The sequence below is a fragment of the Maniola jurtina genome, chromosome 8 (genome assembly GCF_905333055.1).
Source record: "Maniola jurtina chromosome 8, ilManJurt1.1, whole genome shotgun sequence".
Classification (NCBI taxonomy): domain Eukaryota; kingdom Metazoa; phylum Arthropoda; class Insecta; order Lepidoptera; family Nymphalidae; genus Maniola; species Maniola jurtina.
The window spans coordinates 12,954,717-12,976,610 of record NC_060036.1 but is presented as its reverse complement, the minus strand read 5'-3'; the positions used below and the strand labels follow the sequence as shown (position 1 = coordinate 12,976,610).

Genomic DNA, 21,894 nt, shown 5'->3' with positions numbered 1-21,894 from the left:
TCTATCTGTGTGTCTGTCTGGTGTCTCTCAAATGGTGGTAGGTGATGATGCAGTCTTAGATGGAAGCGGGCTAACTTGGAAGAGGTATATATGGCAGTTTTAATAAACCCACAGCCCTTACCGCTTTCTACACATAATCCCACCGGAACACTAAATCGCTCGGCGATACGGGTTTCCCGGTAGCATGGTAACTAGCTACGGCCAAAGCCTCTCACCAGACTAGAAGTAATTTAGAAATTATAAATGGCCTCTACTGGGAATCGAACCAGGAACGTCACACTTATAAGACTGCAGTGCTTACCACTGTGCCAGGGGGTCGTTAAACTAGTACCATTTTTTCTCCTTTTTTATTTCATTTCCATTCCATTATTTTATTCCATTTCTTTATTCATTTGGAGTCCCATGATTTTAATATTCGAGGAAAAATGCGGGTATTCAAGAGAAAATAATAATATGTCTTCCATTATAAACATCTCAAATAAATAAACTCTTTCACGTAAAAGGCAAGGCATTGGGTGCGGCCTTTGTGCCCAATACAAGCATCGTTATCATATTACCCTCCCCCCCTTCCCTCTTCACCACTCCCCCTGGTGATCTATCCATTATTCACCCAAACGTATGAAAAATTGTATTATCGGCTGTTTACGTTAACGAATATTGATATGAAAGGGTGAAAGTAATACCACGTAATACCTCATATTACATAATGTGTCAAGCATTGAAGAAAATTGGAAGAGATCGTTTGATATCAGATAGGTGTACTTAAGGATAATCTTTATTTACTCGACTATATAGCGTTGTGGTAAGTATACTTTTATACATCTTGTACTTTTTGGGTTTAAATAATTTGTCAGGATTGAAATGAAACACGTCGTCGTGTTTCATTTCGTTTGTGGGCGTGGGTTCGAATCCCACTTCTGACACCATCTTGTACTTTTTGGTTTTAAATAATTTGTCAGGATTGAAATGAAACACGTCGTCGTGTTTCATTTCGTTTGTGGGCGTGGGTTCGAATCCCACTTCTGACACCATCTTGTACTTTTTGGTTTTAAATAATTTGTCAGGATTGAAATGAAACACGTCGTCGTGTTTCATTTCGTTTGTGGGCGTGGGTTCGAATCCCACTTCTGACACCATCTTGTACTTTTTGGGTTTGAATAATTTGTTAGGATTGAAATGAAACACGTCGTCGTCCATTAGGTTGCCATAGAGAAGAGACTTTATTTTTAGTTTTACCACAGACTAATAAGTTTACGACACATAGTGTAACAATACACTTAGTCGGAAATGCTTCATTATTAAATAAAAAAATACGTCAGTCGGCTCTTTTCTGTACGCAGGCCAGCAATTTCACGAAAGCCTCTCGGGATTTATCTCTCGCGGTCTGTATGAGAGACGCGCTGTCTCAGTAGTGGGACAGCGATGGATTCAGAATTGATGATGATTTGATGAATTCAACGACGACTAACGATGAATTAAAGAATAATTAATGAAAATGATTCTGTAATAATTGCTCACCACACTGTGGTAGAATACACGATTCGGTACTATACAACACTAACATCTATAACCATTGTATTCGCCATTGAAAATAATAATAATAATAAATGAATTATTATTATTATTTTCGGTAATACTTTTACTCTCGCACCCGTGTTCAGAAAAAATACATATAAAAACCAAAAAAATAATATATAATACACTTACATACATAAAATTAAATAAACTTACATACACATTACATAAATACATAATTTGCATCCTGGCTGCGCTAACTACCATGGAACCCCAGTCGCCTCAAATGGTGAGTGAGGCTTACTGGGATCAACCCATTCGATAATAACGATTGGGATGGTTTCAGGATGGGATGGACTCCACATGCCATATGTCAATGTGATCCAAATCGAGATTTTTTCAGTTACTTCTCCGTCTCAGCTCTCATAAGGTTCTCGAATTATTATTATAGTTAATTATTTCAAGAAAGGTGCCCTAAAGCCAAAAATAGTCATCAAATAAAACAATTTACGTAGTATAAAAAATAGTCAATTTAGGAACGCCTCGCCCGAAAGTGGAATGTTATATAACGAAAACATTCACCCAATTAGACTCCACCATTCTTATTACGAACATTCCTTCTAATTAAAAGAGACACCTCTTACTAATTGGATAGTAATGGCGCGCTCGTTAGTTTGATTAAAAATATTTGAAAGGCACTATGTTGCAATCCCGCTAAGATGAATTTCATTTAAGTTCGCGCAAAGAACATCACTGCCCACATTATAAATGCAATATTTTAATGAAATTTTTAGAATCTAATTTAAGAATAATTTTCGCCCTTTTTTAGCAATATTAAAAAGAATGAGATGCAGATACTCTAAATCTAGTTAAAAGAACAAACAACAACAGAATCGATGCCATTGTATTCACATTTCTCTATTTTTATTCAAAGCTAACTTGGTAATGTTATAGTTTCATAGAAGATACTAAGTTGAACTGCCCGGAGCAGTTCTTACGAAAATATTTGCTTATTATTCTCTACTACAGTTTGCAGTGAGCTTGCTATTACTTGAAATTACTTGGCTGGTTCGGTTCTTGAATAGATGTTATGTTTTATCGTCTTACAACTTGAATTTATATTTAACCCCCGGCCCCGGTGTAAAAAGAGGGGTGTTATAAGTGCAAAGTTTCCTCCAGTCTTTCCTCCAGACGCGAAACTAAACATAAACGCGAAAGTTTGTATGCATGGATGTATGTTTAGGTTTTAGTACTCTTTCACGCAAAATAACTGTGAATTAAAAATTTATTACACCCCCGAAAAGTGAAGGTTACAGTAACTAGAAAAGAGCTGATAACTTTCAAACCGCTGAACCAATTTTCTTGGATTATAGCTAAGAACACTCTCGATCAAGCCACCTTTCAAACAAAAAAAAAAACTAAATTAAAATCGGTTCATTAGTTTAGGAGCTACGATGCCGATGTTAGATACACAGATCAAACTTATAACACCCCTCTTTTTGGGTCGAGGATTAAAAATGAACCATTTTTTCGCTGTAGCATTTTTAATGAATAAAATTGGGCTTAGTTTTTCGACTCTACATTTTTTAAATCTTTTGTTGCCGAAAATATAGACGTCGAATTTTGAAGATATTTTCAGTTGTCATATTCGTTTGGAACAATACAAAAAATATCCCCTTTTGTATCAAAAGCACATTGTTTAAGCGTACCTACTCATAACATATGCAAAAGCAGAGCGGTGTCCTAAGCGCTAGGGTACACTAGAGACATTTTGTTTCACAACTTTTTGTTTTGTCGCCTTATTACTTTATAATTTATGCGATAGTAATATTATTACTTTCAAATTGGCATTTTAACTTAAGGCAAAAATACACATTTTAAGCTAGAATGCTGAAAGTTTAGCCAAATAAATATTACGATGATAATTTCATAGCCATGTTATGCTCTCCGCACATACGCCATAACGATTCAATAGAGATACGTTATTGTATTTAAATTCATAATGACAAAGTGGTAGATGACCTAATCAAATTATTTGTCCTGTAGCTAAGCTCGAACTGATGTGCTATGGAATAACGATGGCAAAATTGCTTCCAAAATGTACACCATTGTGCGTATTTATATTGTTTCATTTAAAATGGATTTTAGTGAATTTTTTTGGCAAAGAAAAATGAAGGTCACACTTAGGTATTGATTAATATTATTTTATAATCATTTCTCGATCCTCACAACAACTTTTACTTACTTCTTATTATTTTTTTAACAACACAGAGTAGGTATAGCGACTATTTTGTCTAGCAACGTGTCTTTAGTGTGGCCGTACCTTAATTTTCTTGTCATTCCAAGTTACGTAATGCCCGTGGACACAGACTAAATTCAATAGAGCCTATTTTTTGTATTATTTATCGGAATTTTCACGAATGCGCTGAATTTTAAAATGGTTTTTCCATCGGGGATGATAGATTCTGTTTGTTGATAACACACAGAGATATTTTTCGTTTGATAAAAATTAAACCGTGTTTTGTACGTAGCTGGACTCATTGGTCTTTTTTTAAATGAAATTATTTGCTCTTTTAGTACCTAAAAATTAATTTTAATTAAAAAAACTTAATTTAAATCCTTTGTATCATCTTCGTGGCAAAAGACAATACACTGTATTTCTTCAAGTTGATATTTCAGATGCTTTATGCTGATTGTTTTTGCTTCATCAATAATATAAAGCATTGCTTTGTCACTGCTAAAGCTTTTTCAGGCCTCACGGATCGCAATTCAATGCCTGTTTAGGTACTCACGCACATAGGCTGATAATACATACGGTATTTGCCTATGTCAAAATTAATTTATTTCATAGGAATTATTAAATAGGAATTCCAAAATACGTAAAATCCACGTCTTTTGTTAGTTTTAAGTCATATAACCATTTTAAATTATCGATTAAACTAAAAAAGCAAGTCATATCATTGTGACGTCACATACCTGTATTTCGTAGAAGCTCGCATACTAAGCGCGTGTTTTGAAGTTGAATAAAATGATACTGATTTGACTAGTTGTCAAACACCGGATTAGGTACCAGCCTGTGTGGGTGTACAACCGGAAATAGGTATTTCTAGCAACACCACACACGGTTCTCCACCGATCTCATCTAGCCACTTTTCTCTGCCTATTTGATGTCGTAGTTAGTGTACGTAGTTATTTGGCTACTCCAGCCATCAGTTTTACAACAAACATAGCCTACGGCCTACCCACTGCAATTTCATTTCACTGCAGCTTGCTTATCATTTAGGCTATGTTGCTAAACCCACAAAACTTTTAATGACGATTGTCTGTTTAAAATTAAAATGATATAAATTAAAACCATGAGTGTGGAAATTCTCGGTTTTATCCTGAATTGGCGATATAACAATTAATATTTGCATGCCAGAAATGGTCGAATACATCGGACTCAATATTATACACTTTTATACGTATACTTAAGCGAATAAAGGATGTGATTATATGATGATTAGGCTATGGGTGACGTGAAATCAAAAAAAAGGAGGCAATTCATAGGCTACCTAGCATCAATGTTAGAGCCTCGATAGGTCAATGGTTGAGGAGCAGACTGAATTCCGAAAGGTCGGCGGTTCAAACCCCACTCGTTGCACTATTGTCGTACCCACTACTGGCACAAGCTTTACGCTTAATTGGAGGGGAAAGGGGAATATTAGTCATGATTAGCATGACTAATATTCATTTAAAAAAATGTAGCAGCATTAGACGCATGCTAGTGACGTCGAAGCCTTGATATTTTGTTACAAGTTCCCTCTGTCAAGTGTGCCGTAACGCTTTCACCAAATACAGCCCCTGAAGAACCTTCTATTTCGTATTATGTAATACAACTCTTTAGTTAGTTTATAAGAAAGCAGTCTTGAAAAACTATATTATAAAAGCCGCCATCTGCAAAGGAAGGAAAAAGTGCGGCAAGTTCTGTTTTTGCGCCGCGCTGCAAAGTTTCCCGAAGTCAGGACTCGAAGTTAACCGCCGGCAGATGTGCCCAGCTGAATAATAAATTACAGGGAGCACCTGCATCCCAAGTCGGACAGGTTTTTAAGATAATTGTATATAATATAATAAAATAAAGTAGAATATTGTTGTGTGGGTGAGCCTTACTCGTAAGAAGTACACACCTGCGCTCTAAAAGAATTAAATGATCCTAAGAAACCCCTTCCGTCTTTGGGAAGGGTCATGACCCTCAAAACTGAGAGGAATAATATGTCGAGAGATATTAGGTCGATTCAACATTATCAACCGATAGACGTCCACGACTGAACATAGTCTATTGTAGGGACTTTCACACGGCACCGTCTCGTGCTGCCTGAATCCATCGGTTCCTGCGATTAATTAGTAGTTTACAATCTTTCATAACATAATTTAACAAAATTATTAGACTGGCAGATCTTAACTAACTTGCAAAGTGTTATCGTTTAAATAATTAACGCTAACAATGAGTAAAATTAATAAGTTAAATGATCGACGGTTGTAATAAAATTAAATCGATGGTGCAAAAACTGAGTCCGGGCGTCGCAGGTGCTTCCATGATTAATAATTAAGGTGCCATCTGCACGAGTAGTTAACGCTTTACTCAACTTTGTAGAAATTATGATTTCGTAGACGAACGGCACTTTAAGTGCTTAGTAGGGAAAATTAATTCGATAAGCTTTGTCAAGTAAACGTAGGTCGGCTACCCAGAGCTGGCACGTTCACAGTTCTTACACAAAAGCAATTTTATAAAAAAGCATGTTCAAAAAACCACCCAAGCTGTTTTTAACCCTCGACCCAAAAAGAGGGGTGTTATAAGTTTGACGTGTGTCTCTGTGTATCTGTCTGTGGCATCGTAGCTCCTAAACTAATGAACCGATTTTAATTTAGTTTTTTTTTGTTTGAAAGGTGGCTTGATTGAGAGTGTTCTTAGCTTTAATCCAAGAAAATCGGTTCAGCCGTTTGAAAGTTATCAGCTCTTTTCTAGTTACTGTAACCTTCACTTGTCGGGGGTGTTATAAATTTTTAATTTACAATTGTTGAAATAAATACTATCGATAGTGACTTACGGCCGTATTCACAATAATTACAATGAGGCCTCGCAGTGCGCTCGAACGCATAGTGTAGGTTCCACCAATCAGATCATTGTAAATTGACGTGACACAGTCATCTGATTGGTGGAACCTACACTGTGCGTTCGAGCGCACTGAGACCTCATAGTAACGTTTGTGAATACGGGTGAGAGAGACTCTTCATAACACTTCGCTTATTCATAGACACTACACAAGCGTAAATGTGTGAATGTGTTGTACAGTCAGCAACAAAGCTAAGTTTGTACCCGCCAATACAAGCGACTATGGACATGTGCAGCTTTGTAGCTCACTGTACGTGCCAGCTCTGTGTACCGACCTATAAATTGCGACTGGCCTACGCAATCTTAGAAATATCCAGTGAGCTTATTTCAAAACCAGATTTTGCTGAAAAAGTAGGTACCTAAATTCGTCTTCAAAAGCCAACGAAATAATTCTTGAAACTCAAGTTTTCAAGAATTATGACAATAATATCTTCATGAGCCTCTTGTAGGGACTAAAGATTTTGCGCCGCCTGAATCCAGCGGCTCCTTGCGACTCGTTTGATGTCGTCTGTCACCTAGTAGGGGGTCTTCCAACGATGCGCTTTCCGGTAAGAGGTCGCTATTCTGGCACCTTGGCATCTTAGTTCGAAAAATCGATAGATGTTGGGGTACTAAGGTGCTGAATATGTAATTGAGTGTAATTAGACTTTGAGTAAAACACTACCATTTGAATAAAACAACATTTATATCACGAGCACTAGTAAAACATAAACTGTAACACATATTAAACAGAATGGGCTTAAAAAGCTTAATAGAGATAAACTCTGTAGTTAAACAAGCAAACGTAATTCTTTGGCAGACAACTATCTTGCTACTTAGCGAAATGGTGGACATTAAAATGCAAAATACTTGAATCTATGCAAAATTACAGCTTTCCAGGTCAAATGGATTCTCTTGTGGATTTAGTGTCACGCTGAAAATACAGTGCGCCAACTTTGAATAAGAAATTCAGTAAGCTGTCTCGAGATACGACTGTTTTTTGCAAATTTGTGCCGACGTTTGGCACAATTACTGTCTTATAAATATATTTATGAACCAGCTCAAACCCACTTTTTTGTCGGACTATGCCCGACTAGTTTCAAACTCATCTGGGAGCCTTATTAAGTTTTTGGTACGCTAAATCGCTTTTGCCGGTAGGGTCCGAGTAACATAGGCTATATTTTACACGAAAAAAATTTACCTAACGCATATTACATCAAAAAAAGTGGAGGTCTCCAAAATTTTGCTATTGTGTCGAGTGGGATGTCAAATGAAAGAGGAGATAGTTCTGAGCTCATGAATATAAATGTACAACAACATTAAATTAATATACTAAGCGACATGAAAATCATTTTACTCAGCATATTTTACAGTCGGGTTTTTAACCCCCGACCCAAAAAAAGGGTTGTTATAGGTTTGACATGTATATCCGTGTATCTGTCTGTGGCATCGTAGCTCCTAAACTAATGAACTGATTTTAATTTAGTTTTTTTTTGTTTGAAAGGTGGCTTGATCGAGAGTGTTTTTAGCAATAATCCAAGAAAATCGGTTCAGCCGTTTGAAAGTTATCAGCTCTTTTCTAGTTCCTTGTAACCTTCACTTGTCGGGGTGTTATAAATTTTTAATCTACACTTGTAGTTTTCAACTTTATCTTGTACATAATTAAAAAACGCACACACAGAAACTCGCACCTCCAGTCACGCGCAGCTTTCGCCATCTGAACAGCATCCAAGGTACCGGAGCTCTCAGATGAATTACGTAAAAGCGTCTTATCTTCATTGAAACGGAGATCAAAGGAAGGCGCTTTCAAAAACTTCTCAAAAGCCGTCGATAGCGAATAACTTGAGTGTGGAGTTTACACTAGCACATTGTTAACGAAGCTTTTGTCTTAATTCAACACTTTCTTGATATTTTAATGAGATGAACGGTTCAGACACTGTTTTATCTATCTATTTATAAAAGATGTTTGTTTCAGCTTTTAAAACTATACAGACTTTTCAATTAGCAGTAATAATTTCAAATTAAAATTTTGAGGTCATACTAATATTATAAATGCGAAAGTGTGTCCGTCTGTCTGCTACCTTTTCACGGCCCAACAGTTTAACCGATTCTGACGAAAAGTACAGGGTTAGCTTATATCCCGGGGACGGACATAGGCTACTTTTTATCCCGGAAAATCAAAGAGTTCCCATGGGATTCCTAAAGACTCATCCGCTTAACTAATTTGTTTAAAATTTGATACCGAGGTAGCTTGCGTCCCTGTTATTGACATATACAACTTTTTATCCCGGAAAATCAAACAGTTCCCACGGGATCTTTAAAAACCTAAATCCACACGGACGAAGTCGCGGGCTACCTTTAGTATATTATAAAAGGAAAATCTCTGACTGATCTCTATCAATGCTCGGCTCAAACTATGAACGTATCGGTGCAGATAGTTATTATCACGTAGACATCCGCCAAAAAAGGGTTTTCGAAAATTCAACCCCTACGGGGGTAAAATAGTGCTTTGAAATTTGTATAGAGCCCATTCGGACAAAGTCGCAGGCAGATTTTTAGGTAAAAATTCCATGGGAACTTTTCGATTTTATGTCAAAAGTAATAAGTATGTCATTTCCCGGCATGTAAACTATCAGGGACGGATGTAGGCTACATTTTCCCCTGATAATTTTCCACGGGATTTTTATAAATCTCAATGCATGCAGATGAAGTTGCAGACGTCATCTAGTAAAATTAAATAGAGGGAATAAAATAAATTAGAAACCATCTTGGAATAGAGATATTTTAATTAACACAGACCCCACAAACTTAGATTAAGTACGGTGTGACGTCGCACTGAGTTTATGAAACTACAGCAAAAAATAAATATATGCAAGCACTTCTTTCGAAATATGCAGATCTCCTTAAGTACAGTCGAGAACTTACGTTATAAATGCAAAAAAATAACTAAAAGCTCGACTTCTGAAGCGCTTTAAACTTCAGACTCGGTATGAAAACATTTTATAAACAACTTCAACTACATACGCGTATTAACTTTTACACATGTTGCAATGGACAAAAGAAAAAGGAAAATGTTTATGTTTTCGTACAGTTTGAAAATAAAATAGCTGTGTAAGAGTTCTGTGTGTTTGCAGAGCTGCATGCAATATTGTAAATGTGTGTAAATAATATTGTTTTTATTAATTATTTAAATCCATACTAATATCATAAATGTGAAAGTGTGTCTGTCTGCCTGTCTGTCTGTTTGTCTGCTACCTTTTCGACCTTACCTGCTACCTTTTTGTAATTTGGTACAGAGTTAGCTTATATCTCGGGGATGGCCCCGGGATATAAGCTAACTCTGTACCAAATTTCATCAAAATCGGTTAAACTGTTGGGCCGTAAAAAGGGAGCAGACAGACAGACAGACACACTTTCGCATTTATAATATTAGTATAGACTAGTATGGATTTAATGAACCTTGAAATGTCCATTTTATTTTATGTTGTTAATAAATCTTGGGTAATTTAAAAACCTTCATGAGAAATCGCAAGTGGCGGCAGCTGCATAAAGTCTGGGATTTAAAAAATTAAAATTTAAATAATTCATAATACGAGTATATTTTAAAGCATTTAAGTTTTATTTTAAAAATAATATAATTTATGTATAGTATAAAATGGAATACAATTGGTGGAATAAAACTTTTTAATATTAAATGAGAACGAATATTAGAACAAGAATTTTTAGATTAAAGTCTCGTGCAAACTGCATAGTATTATACATAGTATACTCTTCATATTATATTAATGATTACAGTGAATTATGAACAACTTTTTATGATGAACCTATAGATTTAATTTTTTGGGGATCGTAGTAAAGTTTTGTGATCTGAGGCTAATGACTTCGTTACGTGGATAACGATTTTTTTTTACAATTCTCGTAGGATCTCTTTGATTTTTAGGGTTTTTTTTTAATTTATTTAATCAAAATAATTTAACATGGATCTTTAATATTATAGCTCGCCAAACTGGTGGGCCAGTTTGTTGGCGAGGTGGCGCTCTTATTTTAACGTACATAACTAACTTATCCATACACCTTAATCTATACTTATAATAAACTGTACTACGAGGAAATATTTATTTAAACCTACCTACTTTACTAAACAGACAAATACACATTACTGTAAAAATCAAAGAAAACACAAAACACAAATTACTAATTATGAAGCATTATGATAGTAAAATATTTTCAAAAATAAAATAAAAACAGACTCTTCTATATTATTTTACTTCGAAAGTAAAATATAACTTATTACCAAAATATTGTGTAAATATAATACAAGAGGTAATGTAGTTCTATAATAATATTTTTTGGAGCCGGTGCCAATTAGCCACATGAACACGTCTACTCTTAATATTGTTTGTGACTCCACATTCATGAGTTTATGACACCTCAATTCTTTTTTGACAAAACAAAAATGAATTATCAAAATCGGTTCATATTTGGCCGAGTAATAAACATACAAAAAAAAAACATACAGTTGAATTAAGAACGTTCTCCTTTTTTTGAAGTCGGTTAAAAGTAACCGGTGTCACTCTCCAAGCCTTTAGCTATAGCCATGCAAAACAGCATGTCCATCCGTTGTGTATATTTGTGTGTATGTTTGTTACTCCTTCACGCAAAAACTACTTAACGGATTTGGCTATTTGGAATGGAGATAGATAATATCCTGGATAAGTACATAATCTACTTTTTCCCCGGAAAATCAAAGAGTTCCCACGGGATTTCAAAAACCTAAATCCACGCGGGCGAAGTCACAGGCCTCGGCTAGTTAATAATATGTCTTTTGATTAATAAATTGACGAATCATTCAGGCACTTATGCCTTCAACACGAACTCTACTAACCCTATTACACGATAATTCCCATTGTTACAAATTGCTTGCGTGATGGGTGAAACTCACATACGCCCACCATACGTCTAACTATATCTCTAACAACATGGAAAACGTATTAACGGGTGTGTTTTTAACATCAGTAAACTCGACTTATCTTTACGGCAAAGCCAAAAGGAATGGTTGTGTATGTATGTATAGTATGTGTGAATTTATTTCTCTCTTCTTTGAAAACATCAGTTTTTGAAAATATATACCTATGTATGTATAATTATTGTATATATTATGTACTTTATTGCACCACAAAACAAAAATGAAGGGTCACAAAAAAGAAAACTTATAAATTAAGTACAAAAAGGCGGTCCTATCGCTAAATAGCGATCTCTTCCAGATAGAGTCTCTCCGTCACTCGCTCCATACAAACGTAGTTCCAATATCATTTTAAGACTAAGCAACCAAAGTCCATGAAATTTTGAAGACATATTCTAGAAACTAATATCTATGCCCGTGATTTTCCAGATTTCCGTTAAAATATTCGGTTTCAAAGTTACGCGGTCTTAAAAAATCACATACAAATGTTTGAGCCCCTGTAATTTTAAAACTACATATTTTAATAAAAATCTAAAACACCACAGGCACAGATATTAGTTTCTAGAATATGTCTGCAAAATTTCATGGACTTTGGTTGTTTAATATTCAAATGAAATGGGAACTACGATTGTATGGAGGAGAGATTGTAAAGATGATTTCCTCACACGCAGAATGCGATAATTTTATCATTATGGATGGATAAAATAAAATTAACTTATTCAGATGCAGATTTGTAGTAAGAAACAACAAATCTAGCCCCAACTATAAACTGCTATAAACATAAAGTTGGATGGACTTAGTATAACTTCTTAGTATAACTAAGTCTATCCAAAACTTTACCCTGAATACTGCCTTTATATTCAAGAACGCCAATATTAAGAGTATGTTCAAGCATATCTCTATTTTACCTGATTATTATTTTCGATATTAAATCAATCTTATTACAAGTTCTTGCAGATAGGTAGGGATCAAACTTTGATGTGAAAAATACATCGATATGCCTTAGGCCATCCACACACAGGGAGACAAAAAAAAATGGTTTTCAACTTCGACGCAACTTATCGCATTTAGAATTGGAAACACACTTTATGGCCAAAGCAGGGGTGATACTTTTAGCATATTATGGGATTAAGATGTTACGGCCGAATACTTGCCGCATCACTTTCGGCGAGTAACTGCGGTCGATTGCGGTCTCAAAATTGCACGTTTTAGCCACTGTTTTGATACTACATAGTAATTTGCAAGTCGTGGCGTTCGATTAGAATATCAAAACGACTCTTGCGATGCCCGCAATCAGAGAAGAAATCACACTAATATTATAAAGGTGAATGTTTGTATATATGTGTGAATGTATGTGTGTGTGTGTATGCTTATTACTCTTTAAAGCAGAAACTACTGAACAGATTTAAATTCTCAAGTTATTCAAGATATTAAAGTCTCACTACATCACTGCGACTGTGCAATGCAGTTGCTCATAATTTCTAAATTATGGAATTTAAATATCAATAGAAGCTTCTAGGTTCCAAAAAGCCATCTATTTGTCGATTGCCATAAGTATTGCCTTAAGTTGCGGTATTGGCTCAAACGTCTCCATTTGAAAATTAGTTTTTAACCAGTCTTTCCTAGACCCGCATGCTTTAATTCATGGGGCAGAGTTGCGTTACTGTCACTCAGTGTATAGAGAGCCTTATTACTCCGTAGTACATAAAACGTCACAAAGAAAACTAAACTTTGTACCGTGGACCGGAAAGTTTTAATTGGATTGTCGTAGATCCCGCATTATATGGAAATACTTCGCCTTGTGTTCGGGTATATTTCTCTTATAATATTTCAGATTTTTTCAAAAGTTATCTAGGTAGGAGTGTTTTTATAGACACAGATGCCTACTGTCTTAATTTGATTACCTAATTTGATTGTGAAATTGGCACGATACAAGTAGCCTTGGAGTAAATTGTAGGAGCATTTGATGAATCAAAAGTAGGTACGTAAAAAAAGTTTATTTTAATTAAAAATCTTTCTATTTCTATATTTTTAAAACGTTATTATTCTATATTTTAAAACGTTATGTTTTATTTAATGTTTGTAATATTATTAAAATCTTTGAATATCATAAATAAGGATTCGTAGATAATTCATTTTCCGCAATATTAATTGCGTGTTTTAAAAAATAAATTCATTAGATAGTTATAGTTTATTCCTTGAGATATTATAATATTACTAATAGATATAAAAAAAGATCTCTTAGCTAGCTTAGAAGATTAGCTCTCCGAAAATTCATATCTCACATAGACTTTATTATATTCGATAGATTTTATACCTCCATTATAAATCTCAGAACGGTCGTCAAGGGTTAAGAAATTAATTGATGTTATAAGCTCAATTTGCTAATAAATTGAATACCGAACGTACTACTTGACATAATAAGGGTTATACGAGTTTCAGGAAAGAGAATAATTAGATAAATCTCTGTATAAGTTTCCACTTGACAAGTTGAAGGGTTAATAGGGCCATTCGTATAATATTATGGATTTGTGGGAATCTTTAGAAATAAATCCGCTCAAAATTAATAAGGGTACAGATTTTATAAATATTTATTTTCTGTAATACAAAGATCTAGTACAATAATAGAGTGAAAATTCGTGCATGTGCATTGGATGAAAAATAACAGATAAGAAAACAACCTCAATAGCTCAATGGTTTTAAGGCGGACTGAATTCCGAAAGGTCAGCGGTTCAAACCCCACCCGTTGCACTATTGACGTACCCACTCCTAGAACAAGTAACGCTTAGTTGGAGGGGAAAGGGGAATGTTAGTCATGATTAAAATGACTAATATTCTTTAAAAAAACCATCCTCAGTAGTGAGCTGGCGACGGATTGATCATGATCATGATGAACTGTACGCAGTCGAAGTCACGAGTAGGATAAAGTTCAATACACCCAAAGCTCTCGAATGAGTTATACTCAAACAAAGGTTGGTACAGTCAAAAAAAAAAAGGACTCAAGACTCGAGGACACTGAGAGGACACCCGTGCTCAGTAGTGGGCTGGCATGGGTTGATCATGATGATGATGACCTCTACGTAGTCGAAGTCACGAGTAAAATAAAGTTCAATACACCCGAAGCTCTCGAATGAGTTATACTCAAACAAAGGTTGGTACAGTCAACAAAAAAGCTCATTTGCACTCAACCGTTGCCAGCAGCCGTTGTACGCCGATCCGACGGAACAGCGATCGCTATTTGAGTGGAGCCATTTATGTGTGGTGCTATTTATAAGTTGAAGCGATTTTCATCGATGTATCTAGCGAAATATTTTCGTGACTTTCTCTGCCTAAAAGGCCAAGTGCGAGTCAGACTCGCGCACCGAAGGTTCTATACTCAGGTATTTTTCCAACATTTTACGTATACACTATAAATCAAAAACCGTTTTGTATAAAGAAAATCTGTTTTATAATGTACAGGTAAAGCCCTTTTATAATATGATACCTCACTTAGTATAGTTATCTTACTTTGAAAATTGAAAATACTAATTATTTGTTTATGAACACATTTTTTATATGTAACCACAAATTCACGGTTTACGGACTTTTCCCTTTACTTGTGCTTCGAGATCTACCTACCACCTGCCAAATTTTATGATTCTAGATCAACGGGAAGTACTCTATAGTTTTTCTTGAGACACACGACAGACAAACAGATGGATAGACGGACAGGCAGACAGACAGACTTTCGTATTTATAATATTAGTATGGATAGTGTGATCTGATAGTAAGATAAGTAGTAATTATTACTTATTTAAGGGATGTTCTCTCATAGCTCGGGCCACACACGATATGGAGTGGTTCCAGTGACTCGTGTCAAGCACCCATTTGTCCGTCACACTGACCGTTCCGAGTGTCTCGAGCGTGACTGCTGTTTATATTTATGTTCAACTCACTTAATAGAGATGTTTGTTGGCTGTCCCGTCCAATCTAGTCCCTAAACATCAATGTTTGAAAGCTTTCATATGTATATAGATCATGTAAGCTTGAGTTTTATACAAAAACCTTACCTACATAATATTATGTACGGTCGCTGATGTACAGTCGGCCTCAGAATTCGAGTAGCAATTCTGCGAAGCTATTGCATCAAAAATCTGTCGCACACATGCCTTACTTTTTCTATAAACTTGCCTCACACTCTAACACATGCCTATGCATAATCGTGCCACGCGAATATTATGATCATTAAGGTGCTAAATGACTTAAGACCTTTGACTATACATAGTATACATAGTTCCGAGTGTCTCGAGCGTGACTGTTGTTTATATTTATGTTCAACTCACTTAATAGAGATGTTTGTTGGCTGTCCCGTCCAATCTACTCCCTAAACATCAATGTTTGAAAGCTTTCATATGTATATAGATCATATAAGCTTGAGTTTTAGAGAAAAAACCTTACCTCCATAATATTATGTACGGTCAATGACGTACGGTCGGCCTCAGAATTCGAGTAGCAATTCCGCAAAGCTATTGCAAAAAAAATCTGTCGCACATAATATGACCTTTTTCTATAAACACGCCTCACACTCTAACACATGCCTATGCATAATCGTGCCACGCGAATATTATGATCATTAAGGTGCTAAATGACTTAAGACCTTTGACTATACATAGTATACATAGTTCCGAGTGTCTCAAGCGTGACTGCTGTTTTTTATGTTCAACTCACTTAATAGAGATGTTTGTTGGCTGTCCCGTCCAATCTACTCCCTAAACATCAATGTTTGAAAGCTTTCATATGTATATCATGTATAGTAGATCAAGTACGCTTGAGTTTTATACAAAAACCTTACCTACATAATATTATGTACGGTCGCTGACGTACGGTCGGCCCCAGAATTCGAGAAGCAATTCTGCGAAGCTATTGCATCAAAAATCTGTCGCACACATGCCTTACTTTTTCTATAAACTTGCCTCACACTCTAACGTATAATATGCATAACCGTGCCACGCGATATATGATCATTAAGGTTCTAAACGACTTACATAGTGTAAATAGAAACGATATTTCGATACAACGAATTGCAATAAAATAATGTGCGTATGTATTTCTTGTCGAATTATCAAATTTTAATTAATACTAATACTATGGCGATAGAATACAAAATAAACCTTTAGTCAACATACAACTCAGCCCACTGCAGCTGGATCTAGGAGTTTGAAATTTTCCATGTAGGTTTTCTCTATATAATTGTCAAAAATCCTACACAAGTGAAACGAGGGCGTGTCAGTTAGTAATTCATGGAATAATAATTATGATTATAGCTAAACCATGTAATAAAATACACAATATAAATCTACATAATATATAGCTTACCAATCCAATTAGTGATTACGTTAGCTTAGCTGTCAGCTGTCATGTTTTGTATTATTGAAATAATTTCATACAAAATTTGATTCAGATTAGCTTTTAATGGGTAGGCTTTTCAACTAAAATGCGTATTAATACTAGTAATATTAATTTAAAACTGCGGTTTCTGGTACAAAACTATCAATTTCGTGCAAATTGATTTGCATTAAGCGTGTGGTGCTCGTATAAAATAATTTTAATGATAATAATATTGTATGTAATGGCTGTGGTTTAAAATATCAGCCTCATGAAAGGGTTTACAAATGTTGTACAGTAAAATTATGTAAAGTAAATAATTGGGTAGTGAATTCAAGCTTTGTCAAATTTGTAATACCTACCTACCATGTCTCTTTATAATAACCATGTCAGTTATAACAATAGGTATTATGAAACCACACACGAGGTGCTTACCGAGGATTGAACCTCCGACTTTCCGAATAGGAGGTGGACGTCTTAACCACTAGCTTATCACGGTTCTAGAATTTAAATAGAATAAATTTTTATTCAAATAGACTTTTACAAGTGCTTTTGATTCGTCATAATAATTTACCACTGGTTCGGAATGCTATTCGTACCGAGAAGAACCAGCAAGAAACTCGGCGGTTGCTCTTTTACAATAATATGCAAATTTCATGAAAAAAATATCGTGAAAAACCCTGCATGTCTGAAAGTTCTCTACGAGTATAATGTCAGACTGAGTTTGAGAATCGCGATGCGCAGCGATCTGAGTCCCTACGAAAAAGAGACGCCGGATGGGTTCGAAACTAGTCGACTAAATATCACGCCGTTACATTCTATACTAATAATAATATAATAATAATAATAATAATTTTTATTTCAGGCAATATAAGTCACAAGACAACCCATAACAAACAAAAAGAAAAAGAAAAAACACAAAATAATATACAGCTTAATGTAGATATACATAGTGTAAACTAATCTAAATAAAGCTGTTGTTGTCGCACCGATGCAGGTTTGACCAATTTTTAGAAAAAGGATTACTCAGATCTTCGTTAACAGCACACAAGATGGAGTTAGTACTGTGTCTTAGTCTTTCCCAGAAGGAAGCCGTCCTTGCTCTGAGTATGGCGAAGAAGTCAGGGACCCTCGCCGCAGCAAACATGGCTTTAGCACTGCAGAAACGCGGATGCTTCATTAGGATGCGGAAGGCGTTGTTATATTGTATCCTAAGCGCATTATAGCTGCGCTTGGTAAACTTTGTCCACAGTTGACATGTGTAAAAACATTGACAAAAAGCTTTAAATAACGTCACCTTCACGTCATCGGAGCAACGCGCGAATCTGCGCGCTATCATGTTAGCCCGCACCGAGAGAGCCCTGCGCTCCCTCTCCATATCTTTATCATCCTTTATGTCATCTGTTAGAATATGACCCAGGTATTTAAAGCTCTTAACAACCCGAACTGACGACCCATTCAAAAATACCGGCGGAACGGTCTCCGGACCCTTACCCGCTTTGAAAATGAGCATTTCGGTTTTCGCTACATTGTATTTGAGGCCATGTTCTTTAGCGAACTGGTCACAAATACTGAGCAGTTTTCTAAGCCCGTTTATTGAGGGGCTGAGAAGCACCATGTCGTCAGCGTAGCTCAAATTGTTAACGCAGACGTTACCAATATGGCAACCGACTTTGGTACTTCTCAGTCTCCCAATAAGGTCATTGATGTAGAGGTTAAATAGATCCGGAGACGTCAGCCCTCCTTGACGTACGCCACACTCTAGCCTATATTCACTAGAGAGTGCGTCGCCCCATTTTACGTAGTTGGTTTGGTTTTCGTACCAAAATCTCCACAAGTTCATTAATTTTTTCGGTACATGACCATCAAGTTTACGCCATAATATTTTGTAGTTAACGAGGTCAAATGCCCGGCTTAGGTCTAAAAAGCATGCATATACTGAAGTATCCCTATTAACATAATAGTTCACAGTATATTTGAGACTTAAAATGGCTGAATCTGTAGAGAGTCCAGCACGAAAACCAAACTGAGCATCGTCAATATTAAAGTTCCCAGTCAGTTCGGGTTGTAAGAGCCTTTCCAGTATTTTTCCGACAATAGTGCCTAACGATATGGGTCTATAGTTGGTAAGATTAGACAGATCGCCGGTTCTATTTTTTACGATGGGGGCTACTATCGTTTTCATGAGGCCCTTTGGTAAGTAGCTGTGCTTTAAGCATAAATTAAATATAATGGACAGGACCCGATAAACTTCATCACTGGCATAGAGTATGTGCTCAATGCTGAGGCCATCGTGTCCCGGAGATTTCCCACGTTTTATACATCTTACAGTTTTCGCAATGTTATCAGGGGTAAAAATATTATTTAGATCGCCAGACGACTTTTGCTGTAAGGTTGTATCGGAGGCAATGGCCTCAGCATTTTGCTCACCACCTACTTCCATGGGTTGGACTTTAAAATGATTAGCAAACATGTCAGCGATCCTGTTCGGGTCCTGTTCATTATTCACCGACACAGGTAGGACATCTTTATGTTGAAGGCTTTTAGTGGCTTTCCAGAATTTAGGAAAGTTCTTTTTATCCCTATTTTCAGCTATTATATCCATCTTTATCATTTCTTCATTTCTTTGGCACCATTTTAATTTGCTTTTAAATACTTTTCTAAATTTTAACATATTTTCATATATAAGTCCATGGCCAGGTTTACCAGCGTCAATCCACCATCTAAAATACAGTCGAGCTTGTTCATGACTTGATTTTACATGGTAGTTCCAACCAGCGATCTGTCTACCTTTTTGTCCTGCACCGGTGCGAGAACAACTTAAGTCGGCTCCGGCCTGTAAAACACTTATCAGATCATCATACATATTGTCAATAATAAACTTACACTCTAACGTATCACAGTTATCTTTATCACAGCTATCGAAATGACTAGGATAGGTAACTAGTTTTAATTCTCTATAGCAAAATTCTCCGTATTGATTAATCTGGTCGAGATTTCTATTATTCCAGAGAATTCTGCTATTGTTACGGGTATTGCCTATATTACATTCTACTTTTTTTACAATGACGTCAATATTTATATCTATCAGCAGCGGAAAGTGGTCTGACCAGTTTATATCATTGACAACACTTATACCTTTTATTATTCTAAACGCCGCCTCCGTGCCTAAACAGTGGTCGAGCCATCTTCTTGAGCCACTCGATTCACACATAAAAGTATAAGTATTAGAGTTTAACCCTAGTAGATCTACGTCCGCACACACCCAAGACTCGGCCGAACAAAATTCAAAAAGTTCCCGGCCGAAGCGGGCGCAGGGATGCGCGTTAAAATCGCCCAAAGCAAAAACAACTTCTATATTACTGTCACTAACAATAGCATTAAGTTGCGACAGACAGCTCGTAAATTCAATTAAATCATCTACTTTATCACTATCACAAGGCATATAAATACTAAATACTAACATATCACAGTTATGGGTCCTAATTTTAACAGCAATTAATCTATCACTATTGCAATCCACTATTGTGACATCCGGAAAGATTGATCTGCGCCACATTAACGCTAGCCCTCCGTACGGTCTGCCGCGCAACACGCCGACAGAGGTGTCTACCGAAGATTTCGAATAACAGCTAAAATCCTTATCAATTTCATTTACGAAATTGATGTCGTGAGGCAGCAGCCAAGTTTCTTGGAGGGCGATTATGTCGACCTTTTGACACAAGTGCCGCACATGCGGCGCAGACCGTTTTACAGACTTACAATTAAAAGACGCTAAGGTTATGTAATTATTATTTTTAGGCGTACTATCCATTAATTTTATTGTTAGTAGCGGCAGCGCTTTGCGCATTACGATCTCTGAAGCGACGAAACACTAAGCCCTTAGGCCAAAAGTCACTATTCAAGAAGGTACTCAGCTGGCTGCTAGGAACCACTATTTTATAAGAATTAAAATCTACGTCATGATTTTGTTTCAACAATTCAACGCTGTAGCATTCTTGGTTCATGTCTCTAATATGGTTTTTAATGTCGTCGTCAGTCGTACTCTTTTTAGCCCGAGACAAGTAAATGGCACTTTTAGACTCGCTTACTAAAATTCGAGCCGAGTTCTGCAATGTGCCACGCATATTTTTAAGCTTAGTTTTCTTACGAATCACTAACTTAAAGTCGTCGTCGACGACGGAGGAGGTAGCAATATTTGCTTCACGACCGGTCAGTGGAATTTTCGATGCCACGCGATCGTGACCCGAACGGCGCGCTTGCATAAAGTTTGTACTCGCCTGCCGCAGCGGACGTTGCACAATATCACGATAGGTCGGAGTGAACACGGTCTCGATGGAGCTCGCACGGTTGCGTTGTGGTACAAGTACAGGCGACAATGCATCCTTATCAGACGGTGTTGAAATTATTTTCTTCGGTGTCACTCTTGGATCTCGGGATTTCGGGGACGTAATTTGGTCAGGTTTTTTAGTACAAGTCAGAAGCTGAGATATATCCGAGCTGATTTTCGTTTGAAATTGAGTAAATTCAGTTTTCGAGACAGTTTCACTACGAATATTTTGAAGCTCGCTTTTCATGGCACTTAGGTCTTTTAGTAGCCGAGTCACGTCAACATGCTCAAAAGTAACAGGTGGTAGGCGGTTTAAATCCTTTGCAACAAATATTGGTTGCAGCGTCGGGTCTGTTTCTTTTAGTCTCTTAATGACATCCTTAATATTCTTCTTGTTCTTGTCCTCTCCCTTTCTTTGGATATTTCTAGTTATTCCTCCCGTATTTTCAAAAAGAACGTTGCCGGTTTCAATCTCATCGTCAGAAAAACTAGATACACAAATTTGCACTATGGATAACTCATCGAGACAGTCGATCTTGTTCTGAATGAACGTCATAAATTCATTTATTATAAGATTGCTCGCCATCGCGT

General features: G+C 36.3%; 2 protein-coding genes across 2 annotated transcripts in view; one reads left to right on the top strand and one right to left on the bottom strand.

The window, feature by feature from the left end:
- LOC123867306 (acid sphingomyelinase-like phosphodiesterase 3b) overlaps positions 1 to 21,894 on the top strand; it is a 97,446-nt gene that overhangs the window by 54,402 nt on the left and 21,150 nt on the right. The gene's annotated exons all lie outside the window — the stretch shown is intronic.
- Positions 20,780 to 21,889, bottom strand: LOC123867718. Its single transcript, XM_045909894.1, has one exon. It carries the CDS (start codon positions 21,887 to 21,889, stop codon positions 20,780 to 20,782), a length of 1,110 nt encoding a protein of 369 aa, XP_045765850.1.